At 39.5% G+C, this 12,148-nt stretch overlaps 1 protein-coding gene across 1 annotated transcript in view; it reads right to left on the bottom strand.

Moving 5' to 3' along the window:
• Positions 1-10,775, bottom strand: part of ATG5 (autophagy related 5) — a 125,245-nt gene extending 114,470 nt beyond the window's left edge. Inside the window, 3 exon segments of the mRNA XM_050951449.1 lie at positions 3,417-3,548; positions 8,509-8,669; positions 10,246-10,775. Coding sequence (XP_050807406.1) covers positions 3,417-3,548; positions 8,509-8,616 — 240 coding nt within the window. The 5' untranslated portion in view covers positions 8,617-8,669; positions 10,246-10,775.
• Positions 10,776-12,148: the final 1,373 nt, after the last annotated feature.

The raw sequence follows: 12,148 nt of genomic DNA, 5'->3' as shown, positions 1-12,148 counted from the left end.
CAAGCACTACGTCTTACTATTTTATCGTGGGCTCTACAATTCAAAGTAATAATCACCATTGTTCAATTCTAAGAGAAACTTCCACTGTGTCAACTCTAGCTGGATGTACAAATTTCTTGCATATACACTGAAATCTCACTATAACATGACCTTTGGGACCCAAAAAATTACATCGCGCTAAATGCGGGGTCGCGGTTTAGCGGGGTTTCAAACCAGTCAGGTTTTAAGTGGTCCCCAAAGTGGCGCATTGAGGTGCACCACCTAGTGCCCCGGTGCCTAGTGCCCAGCAGGGGAGAGAAGCCGCAGCTCCCCGCCTGCCTGCAGGCACCGGTGCTCTCTGTCCCTCGCAGGTGTGGGGCTGCGGCTTCTCTCCCGCTTCAAGAGGAGCCACGGCTCCCTGCCTGCTGGGGACAGAGAACTCCAGGGCTGAGGGTGCAGGAGCTCTCTGTCCCCGGCAGGTGCAGGGCCGCGGCTTCTCTCCCACTTCAACAGGAGCCGTGGCCCAGCACCTGCGGGGGACAGAGTGCATCAGCGCCCGCAGCCCTGAAGTTCTCTGTCCTCGGCAGGTGCGGGGCTGCAGCATCTCTCCACCTTCAAGTGGAGCCGCGGCTCCCCGCCTGCCAGGGACAGAGAACTCCGGGGTTGCGAGCGCCGGTGCTCTCTGTCTCCCGCAGGCACGGGGACGCGGCTCCTCTTGAAGCGGGAGAGAAGCCGGGCTCCACGCCTGCCAGGGACAGAGAGCACCAGCACCCGCAGCCAGAGTTCTCTGTCCCCAGCAGGCAGGGAGCCGCGACTGCTCTTGAAGCGGGAGAGAAGCCGTGGCTCCGCGCCTGCGGGGGACAGAGAACACCGGCGCCCGCAGTCCCGCAGTTCTCTGTCCCCAGTAGGTGCGGGGCTGCAGCTTCTCTCCCCTGCCATGGTGTTGGGGACCATTGGTACAGTGCGTACCTGTATTATACTGTACCTGAAAGGGGAGCCAACCTGTGATTGCGTTATATCCAATTTCGCGCTATGGCTGGGCACGTTATGGCGGGGTTTGACTGTATTTCAGTTTCCTTCTTTTTGTATTGCTAAGAATTAGGGCCATCAAGCGATTAAAAAAAATTAATTGCAATTAATTGCACCGTTAAACAATAATAGAATAACATTTATTTAAATATTTTTTGATGTTTTATACATTTTCAAATATATTGATTTCTACTACAACACAGAATACAAAGTGTACAGTGCTCACTTTATATTTATTTTTGATTAAAAGATTTGCACTGTAAAAAAACAAAATAGTATTTTTCAATTCACCCTAATACAAGAACTGTAGTGCAATCTCTTTGTCATGACAGTTGAATTATAAATGTAGAATTATTTACAAAAAATAACTGCACTCAGAACCAAAACAATGTAAAACTATAAAGCCTGTAAGTCCACTCGGTTCTAACTCTTGTTCAGCCAATCACTCAGACCAACAAGTTTGTTTTCATTTGCAGGAGATAATGCTGCCCACTTCTTGTTTACAGTGTCACTTGAAAGTGAGAACAGGCATTCACATGGCACTGTTGTAGCTGGTATTGCAAGATATTTACATGCCAGATGTGCTAAAGGTTCATATGTCCCTTCATGTTTCAATCAACATTCCAGAGGACATGCATCAATGCTGATGAAGGGTTCTGCTTGGTAACGATCCAAAACAGTGCGGAACGACGCATGTTCATTTTCATCATCTGAGTCAGATTCTATCAGCAGAAGGTTGATTTTCTTTTTTGATGGTTCGGTTTCTGCATCTAAGTATTGCTTTTTTGAAACTTCTGAAATCATATTCCACACCTCATCCCTCTCAGATTTTGGAAGGCTCTTCAGATTCTTAAATCTTGGGTCGAGTGCTGTAGCTATCTTCAGAAATCTTACACTGATACCTTCTTTGTGTTTGTCAAATCTGCTGTGAAAGTGTTCTTAAAAAGAACAACATGTAGTCCTCTGAATGGTGGCCAAAGCGTGCAGGGGCTTATGCATGTTTAGCATAACTGACACAAATACCTTGCAACACCAGCTAAAAAAGTGTCATGCAAACGCCTGTTCTGACTTTCACGTGACATTGTAAATAAGAAGCGTGCAGCATTATTTCCCCTAAATGTAAACAAACTTGTTGGTCTTAGTGATTGGCTGAATAAGAAGTAGGACTCAGTGGACTAGTAAGCTCTAAAAGTTCTACACAGTTTTGGTTTTGAATGCATGTTATATAACAAAAAAAAAAAAAGTCACATTTGTAAATTGAACTTTCACAATAAAGAGATTGCACTACAGTACTTGTATGAGGTGAGATGAAAAATATTTTTACAGTGCAAATATTTGTAATAAAAAATAATAATATCAAGTGAGCACTGTACACTTCGTATTGTGTTGTAATTGAAATCAATATATATGAAAATGTAGAAAAACATCCAAAAATATTTAATACATTTCAATTGGTAGTCTATTATTTAACAGGATGATTAAAAGCAATTAATTTTTTAGTTAATCGCATGAGTTAACTGTGATTAATTGACAGCCCTACTAACAATTTCAGGCAACACCTTTCACAGGATTTCATTAGCGTGAGAGTCACAAGACAACACCTGCAAGTCAGCAGTACAAAGCAAAGCAGAGTTCACTAGATGACATTTAGTTTTCACAGAAGAAACCCAAGTGGCTAATATCAATATTTTTCTTCCCACCTACAACATACAGAAATGCATCTAGAAACATGTTAAAATCAATTTGCTTTGTACAATTCATGACCAAAGAACAAATGTTATTTGTATTGAGGTAGCACATACCACAGCTTTCAAATCATCTGCTTTAAAAACAGTTCTCCTCCAGAAATAAGGAAGTATTATTCCATGAAAGATTATTGATTAGCAGTGTTACTTTTTACAGTTCACAGTCTACAGCAGAAAGTAGAAAGGAAACAACTAAGTTCATGAAACAGTTGCCAAACAACACAAAGCTTTTAGCTCCCCCATTTAGCCAGGAATACAATTACTAGCAAGTTTATAGAGATGCATATAACACTTATAAAGTTGACACAATAGTCTGAATAGTCCATGTATCCATAGCATGTCATATCTCAATATAACAGTCCCTGAATATTCCATGCTTCCGAAGCATCAGATCTGTCACAGTAAGCGTTTAATTAAGTGCTCTACAGTGAGACAGAGTTTAAATATCACTCATCCCAAAACTAATTCAAAATTTTTGTAAATGGTAATATTGTGATGGGTCTCTCCGAGAAGATGCCATTGTACTGAAACTCCAGTCTTTAAAATAAGATGTAATTAGTTTATGATGCAAGTACTGACAGTGTGCTTAACTCAATTAATCTTTTTTATACAGTAGTTTTAGTATTATACATGCAAAGTTTAATGATCCAAAGTTAAATCAACTCACCATTTCAGGGGTGTGCCTTCATATTCAAACCATATCTCAGTAACATCCTCTTGTCTCATAACCTTCTGAAAGTGTTTTTTCACTTTGTCCGTTACTAGCGTCAAGTAGCTTATTCTAGGTAAAAGCAACTGAAAGGAAAGTTTGTACAAGCAGGTGTCATTTATTTTTTGAAGTTTTAGAAATCTAATATAAAGCCACATATAGGTACTGTTTTTCAAGAACAAAGACAAAATAAGAAGTTGGTGGGGTTTTTTGTTTTTTTTTTTTAAACATTCCATACTTTTAGACAGTAATAGTAATTTGCTTCTTAAACGCCAATAAGTTAATGCTATCAAATGATACTTATTTTAAAACAAGTTTTGAGTGTAACTGTTTCCAGTACTGAAAATACTGTAACACAAAAAATAGTTTTTTTCTTGCCTCACTCAATGCACCTGGAAGGCGACAGAAGCAATTTACAAAAAGGCAGAAATTACTCAATGGTCAGGTCCAGTCACATTTCTCACAACTGGACCCTTTTCTTTCGAACAGGTATAAAAATAGAGTATGCTGTATCATCAAACAGGATAGATACATTTCTATAAAAAACTGCTTGAAAATAAAGATTCACTTGCGCTAAAAATTTTGATCAGCTAAACATTTGATTCTTTAAAAAATTGTAATACAGTAACTCCTCGCTTAACACTGTAGTTATGTTCCTGAAAAAATGTGACTTTAATTGAAACAATGTTAAGCGAATCCAATTTCTCCATAAGAATGTAAATGGGGGGAGGGTAGGTTCCACGGAAATTTTTTTCACCAGACAAAAGACTATATATATATATATATATATATATATACACACATACACACACACACACACGAGTATAAATTTTAAACAAACAATTTAATACTGGTACACAGAGATGACTGTGAAGCTTGGTTGAGGTGGTGGAGTCAGAGGGTGGGATATTTCCCAGGGAATGCCTTACAACGAAATGATGAACTATCAATTGGCTGGGCCCTCAAGGGTTAACTCATTGTTGCTAATGTAGCCTCACACTCTACAAGGCAGCACAAATGGAGGGAGGGGAGACAGCATGGCAGGCAGAGACAGAGACACACACCATGTCCGTGAGAGAGATGCACATTGTTTCATTAAGTATGCTGACCCCACTCTAAGTACACTGCTTTTTTAAGTAGATCAGCATTCTTTCCCCCTCACCCCCTGCACAACAGGTAGGAGGCTCTGGGGAGAAGCTCCAAGGCAGAGGGCAGGAGCAGCACATAGCAGTTGGGGGAGGGACAGCTGAACTGCCGGCAACTGATAGCCTGCTGGGTGGCTGCCACACAGGGAATTTAAGGGAACAGGGAGCTGATGGGGGGCTGCTGGTCCACCCTGGTTCCAAGCCCCACCAGCTAGTTGCAAACGCTGCTCTTCCTGCAAGCAGTGGACAAAGCAGACGGCTGCCAAACAATGTTATAAAGGAGCACTGCGCAACTTTAAATGAGCATGTTTTCTAATTGATCAGCAACGTAACAATGTTAACTGGGACGATGTTAAGTAAGGAATTACTGTATGACCTTTTCAAATTATCGTTTAATTCTTATGAACAATGTCACAGTGCACTGTGCATTCTCTGCATTTCGCAAGTTCCATCTTCTTCATATTTCGTATCATGTGTGATACCCATCAGAATTGCTGCAATTTTCCCCAGTCCTTAAAAACCCATTGACTGCCTCCTCAAAAATAGAAGGAAAAACTATTAATATTTTATAAAATGAAACAAAGACACACACTATGCAGTTCACCTTTTAAGTATATTTATTTCTCAAACAGAAGAGGCACACATTGTCCAAAACAGAAAGTTTGCAACTCTAAGTAAAAGACAAGAAAAATAACTGAATCCTCTATCAGCTAATCAGTTACTCCTAACACTCTTACCTGTCCATACTTGTTATCTGAAACTTTTATACCTATTTTTAAAAATTGTAACTATAGTAAAGTAGCAAAATAATATTTTTAACTAGTTTGCACATTTGACTGCACTTATACAGAGTCAGTAAGAGAGGAATTAACTGAAAAGGTCATTAGACACATAAGATGAGCAGAAAAGCCCTTATATCAAAATTTATGGTTTTTTTAAGACTTCAAAATATGCTGTTTAAATAGTTGAATCAAAAGATTGGCTAACTTTAAAAAAAATTAAACCAATCAGAACAAGTTGACATTAATACTTCAATTTTAGGTATTTCTAAAATAATTATCTCATGCATATAAACATATTACATATGCAACAGCATGGAAGCCTTTTGTAAAAGAAATATTACTTAGCATTTACAAGATATATTACAAGATTTAAGGGTTTAATACTGCACTTCTAGAGCCTGTATTTGCATGACTCTCTTTCCATTTGGTTTGGGGATTTAACACTGGGAGACACAAGTCAAAATAACTTCAAAATTTTTAAATGTCACCACAATAAGTTTGGACAAGAAAATGTTGTGTCTGAACTGGTAAATTATGACAATTTTGCAAGGTTACTTAGTGTATTTTATTCAAAGGCTTCAAACTGCTTTACAGACTAATTCTAGTCAGTTCCTATGCTTGAGACGGGGGGTCCAGACATTTGTGGTTTAAAATATCATTTTTTATTTATCATGTATCTTGCTGTTTCTGTATCACATGACCCTTGTCAGTTTCCTTTTGCAGCTAGAGCCATGTGTGATATGATTCTACATTACAATTATACTTTCATTGTTGCTACAGACCAATTTTCTTCTGAGTAGGGTGGTGCAACAAGGCGGCCAATAATGTTTGGCAAATCCTTCACAGAAGCCCTTTTTTGCAGGGTTCCTGAAGGAGGGCATCAAACATTGCTTTAACCAAAATGTTGCTTAGCAATTCTACTTTAGCCCAAATTGTAATATCAATTAAGTATGGAATATTATAATGTGGGAATATGATTTTTGTTCCTGTTTGTTAAGTAACCAGACAGTATGATCACAAGTTAATTGCCATTTCATTGACGTTAGTAATTTTAGCCAAAAATTTCAAATGCAGGTGCCTAAAGTTAGGCACCTAAATCCATAGTTAATCATCTAAGTAAAAATGGCCAAATTTTCAGAGATGTTCACGAAAGATCAATGGAAGCCGTAGAAACTTAATATCTATGAAAATCAGGCTACTTACCTAAATCCACAGTGAGTCACCTAAATGTAAGTAACTTCAAAAGAGAAAAATGAAACATTTCAACCTTAGATGTTTCGTTTCTCTCAATTGAATTAATTTATTTACCTGTTCTTAGGATTTCAGAACTTTAGCCAATCCTATAAATATGTGTCACATATGCCTAGATGACCCTATAGGTTAAACCTTCTGAAAAGTAACTTACTTGTTTCTTCCCTTCCAATACTATCCACATCTACTTTCAGATCATCACTTTTCCCCATTTAGCAAGAGACTAGAGAACCTAATTTTACCATTTTCCTACCCTAGACTTAAAATTATTCATTCCAGTGAATTCAAAGTATATTAAATCAGCTTTATAAGGCACATAAAGATATCTCTGGTTCATTTTATCATGTTTCTCATCCATCCTACAGATGTCCACATTTAATCTAAAAATTTAGATATTTTATCAGGTCATGTACACGCAGATAATCCAAAAAACAGTATAAAAAAAAAGTTTTAGCCCAATATTTTTCTTTCTTCAAATACTGACACTACAATACTACTGACAGCAGTATTTACAGAGAATGGTTGTGATGAAAAACATACAAACATTTAAAAGACACATTTAACTACTTTCTAGCCTTAGTCCGTCTGTCTAGACAGTATTTATTACACTCTTCCATCTGAAGGAAGTCAGAAGAATTGTTACATAAGGCCTCCTATAAGGGCTGTTGAGGCTGAGCAAAACTGCTACAGAAATTTCTGGAAGATAAAAATATATATGCTTGCCTTGGACAACAAAAGTAACTAAACAAAACTGAAATAGAAAAAGCACATTAAGTGACAGCTTCTCTCATTAAACTAAGTGAAAAAGATAAACGTCTAAAAAAACTACCAGATATAGTGAGCTCTGACAGCTGGAGGGGGATACTTTCCCTTAAGTACACAGGCCTTAAATCCATAACTATTTAGTACTCAGAATATGACAGAATGCATTCTCGAGTCCACAACTGCAATAACTAAACTCTTCACGTTTCTTTTTCTTCTCTCCATCTCCCTGTTCCAATCCCAGGTCTACTTCCTGAGCATCTTTTTACAGAAATTCAGTAAAGTTAGAACAAAACTATTACTGTTCGCATACTAAGGGCTTGTCCACACTACCACGTAAGTCACTACAGCTTACATCACTTCAGGGTGTGAAAAAAAAAGTCACACACCCCCAAGCTACACCAACCTAAGTGTTGTCCACACCAGCGCTAAGTTGACGGGAAACATTCTCCTGCTGATATAGTTTCTACCTCTTGTTGAGGTGAAGTAATTATGCAGACAGAAGAGCGCTCTCCTGTCACCATAGTGCGTCTTCACCAGACATGCCACAGTGGCTCAGTTGCACCCATGTAGTGCAGTAGTTTAGACTAGCCTTTAGTCTAAAGAAATATTATAAATATGTTCTGTCTGCTCCTAATAGGGTAACACTTCTTAGGACACATCCATTATTTTCCAGTGAAACCAGCAACCTTATTTACATACATTTAAAGGCATTCACTGCACACACTGGATGTCACCATACCCATGTATGCAACACAATTAATTTGAGGTTCAAGTGAAAAGCCCTGCCCACACCTTTTAAAGCACTCTCATTATTACAGTTTAATGAATGGTAATAACGGTGAGAGCATTAGCACAGGCCAGACACCCCTTTCTTTTTAAAACTCACTGTGTCATCTAACTCTCCTTGGATCAAGTCTAGGTGGAATGCTGATAAGAACACCAGCAGCCACCTAGTCAACATCTATACTAGAACACCCACTCTTGCTTGCATTAAAAAACACACACACACAAAAACTTTCCCATCAGAAGCATCAAAACCAAAGAGCCTGAAAACCCCCCAGATGTGATTGGGCTATAGCCCTGCCTATCTTCTTTGTACTTACATAATAAGGTTCAGCTTCCCTTTCAGTTATCTCATCTTGATACAGCGTGAAGCAGGTTGGTATTCGTCCAAACCACACATCTCGAAGCACATCTTTGTCATCTGTCATTCTTCCAATGGGTACTGAAGCACATGTAGACTAAATTATTTCTTCAACCAGAACTATGCCACACCCCCAAAAGACAAAAAGCAAGATCAGCTTTTTCAAATAAAAGATAAAAAATTTTACAATACTCCCTTTACTTTGTTACTATGACACAAGGTATTAAGAACAGAGTTCTATTTATCCAGTTACCGAATTTATTAATTGCTACAAAGAAACAGTTGGCTGAAAGGGTTTACCGATAATATGAATTAAATAGCAGAACATTAAAGAACAAAATATACAAAAGTTAACAAGCTGCTTAGTTGTCAGACATGTAGGAGGCAGTGATGATCTGGAAGGGGCCTCAAGAGGTCATCTAATCCAGTCCCCCGCACACATGGCAGGACTAAATATTATCTAGACCAGAGGTAGGCAACCTATGGTATGCTAGTCAAAGGTGGCACGCGAGCTGATTTTCAGTGGCACTCACACTGCCCGGGTCCTGGCCACCAGTCTGGGGGGCTCTGAATTTTAATTTAATTTTAAATGAAGCTTCTTAAAACATTAAAAAAACCTTATTTACTTTACATACAACAACAGTTTAGTTATATATTATAGACTTATAGAAAGATCTTCTAAAAATGTTTAAATGTATTACTGGCATGTGAAACCTTAAATTAGAGTGAATAAATTAAGACTCGGCACAGCACTTCTGAAAGGTTGCTGACCCCTGATCTAGACCATCCCTGACAGTTGTTTGTCTAACCTGCTCTTAAAAATCTCCCAATGATGGAGATTCCACCACCTCCCTATGCAATTTATTCCAGGGCTTAGCCACAATGAGAGTTAGGAATTTTTTCCTAATGTCCAACCTAAACCACTCTTGCAGCAATTTAAGTCAATTGCTTCTTGTCCTATACTTAGAGGTTAAGGAGAATAATCCCCCCTTCCCCCTCTATAACCTTCTACATACTTGAAAACCGTTATCATATTTCCTCTCAGTCTTTTCTTCTCCAAATTAAACAAACCATGTTTTCTAGATCTTAAATCATTTTTGTTGCTCTTCTCTGGATTTTCTGCAATTTGTCCTCATCTTTCCTGAAATGTGGCACCCAGAACTGGACACAATACTCCAGCTGAGACCTAATCAGCCCACAGTAGAGCAGAAGAGTTACTTCTCATGCCTTGCTTACAACACTCCAGAATGATGTTCCCTTTTTTTTGCAACACTGTTGACTCATGCTTGTGATCCACTACAACCCCCAGATCCCTTTCCACAGTGCTCCTTTATAGTTACTCATTTCCTATTTTGTATGCGTGCAATTGATTGTTCCTTCCTAAGTGAAGTATTTTGCATTTGTCCTTATTGAATTTCATCCTATTGCCTTCAGACCATTCCTCCAGTTTGTCCAGATCATTTTAAATTTTAATCCTATCCTCCAAAGCACTTGCAACCCCTCCAAGCTTAGTATTGTCCACAAACTTATTAAGTGTATTCTCTATGTCACTGTCTAAATCATTGATGAAGATATCGAACAGAACTGGATCCAGAACTGATCCTGCAGGACCCCACTCAATATGATCTTCCAGCTTGACTGTGAATCACTTGATAACTACTCTCTGCAACACTTTTCCAACCAGTTATGCACCCACCTTATAGTAGCGCCATCTAGGTTGTATTTCCCTAGTTTGTTTAAGAAAAGATCATGCAAGACAGTTTGAAAGCCTTACTAAAGTCAAGATATACCACATCCACTGCTTCACCCCATCCACAAGGCTTGTTACCATATCAAGGAAAGCTACTAGGTTGGTTTGACACAATTTGTTCTTGATAAATCCATGCTGTTATTTATCACCTTATTATCTTCTAGCTGTTTGCAAATGATGATGGACAGACACGCACCTTCTAAATTACCTTGCTTCATACACAGAGGTGGGAGCACTTGTATTCTCAAAGGGTCTGTCTACCCTGCAACTAGACACCTGCATTTAGCCTCTGCCAGCTGACTCGGGCTCATGGGACTCGGACTGCGGGTCTGTTTAACTGCAGTGCAGACTTCCAGGCTTGGGGTAGAGCATGGACTCTAGGACCCTGTGAGGTGAGAGGGTCCCAGAGCCTGGACTGCAGCACAAGCCCAGAAATCTACACTGCAATTAAACAGCCCCACAGCCTGAGCCCGAGTCAGCCGACATGGGCCAGCTGCAGGTTTTTAATTGCAGTATAGTCATATTCACAGAGGGCCTAAATCATTCTGCAGCACTCTGCCTAGTAGCAAAGCTTAGGCCTGGCTGACACTAAAAAATTAGGTTGACCCAACTATGTTGCTCCCCAGTGTAGACAGCGCTAGGTTGACGAGGAATTCTTCCACTGTCCTAGCTACTGCCTCTGGGAGGTGGATCACCTTTGCCGATGGGAGAAGACCTCCTGTCACCATATGCAATGTCTACACAAGGGGTGGGCAAACTTTTTGGCCTGAGAACCACATCTTGGTAATGGATTTTAATAAGTCTACGTTTGTTTTAAAATGAAGTCAATTAATCTTTAACAATGACTCTGACTAAAGGCTGGCTGATTACAGAATAGTATCTGCAGAATTACCAGTAACGGCATGACAAAACAAAACAGCAGGGCAAGAATGGAAAATGGGGAGGGCTGGGGAATGCAGACAGACCTAATAAACTACCTGATCGCCACCCAAGCACATGAATAGATGTATCTATATTAAATAACTTTTCCAAAAACATGCCACCATTCATCTCTACCAGCATTAGCAACTTGTAAAGCTCTAGTGTGGGCAGGCTACTTGCATTTTAAGCAACATTTAATCAAACCCTGCTCAAACCAGACATAACATGGTGCTTAAAACAGCAGCACTCATGCCCTAGCTACATTAAGTCTCCTAAGATTGCTTACTGGTTGAGCTGAACTGGTACTAATAATGCTGAAAAACATTTTCACAGTCTTCTATGAAGTCTTGTCTGCACTGAAGTCCCAAGTGAATTAGCAGGACACAGTGAGCATGTCTACGCTGCATCACAGGCTGTGACTGTAGCTCCTGTAGAAACAGGTGATCTAGCTTTAACCTACCTAGCTTGGGTACTGGAAGTGAAGTCACAGCAAGCTGGGCTTCAGTGCAGGCTGGACAAGCTGATCCAGAACTCTGGGTAACTACTCAGGTAGCTATCCCATGCTGAAGCCTGTGCTGCTGCGGCTTCACTGCTCCAGTACCTGAGTTAGAGAGGTTAAAGTTAGCTCAGATATGCAATGTAGACATACCAAGTGATGGGCCCATAACTATGATCAGAACAAAAAACTAGCCAAAGAAAACCAGATAGCAGCAAATAAGTCAGTATGTGATAATACTGCCTACTTACTCCATCTGTTCTCCATACATATTTGGAGACACTCAAACTTATGTGGTTGACAAAGAAGATTTATTACAATTACTATATTAGTCATGTCCAGGCAACACAACATGATGGGCTGGATTGCTCTCTGGCCCGCCAAGGCCTCCTGAATGACTGCAGAATCTTTGGCATTCTTGACTAACCACAA

Source organism: Gopherus flavomarginatus, chromosome 4, assembly GCF_025201925.1.
Source record: "Gopherus flavomarginatus isolate rGopFla2 chromosome 4, rGopFla2.mat.asm, whole genome shotgun sequence".
NCBI lineage: Eukaryota > Metazoa > Chordata > Testudines > Testudinidae > Gopherus > Gopherus flavomarginatus.
The sequence above is the reverse complement of the archived record's forward strand: the minus strand, read 5'-3'. Positions and strand labels throughout refer to the sequence as shown.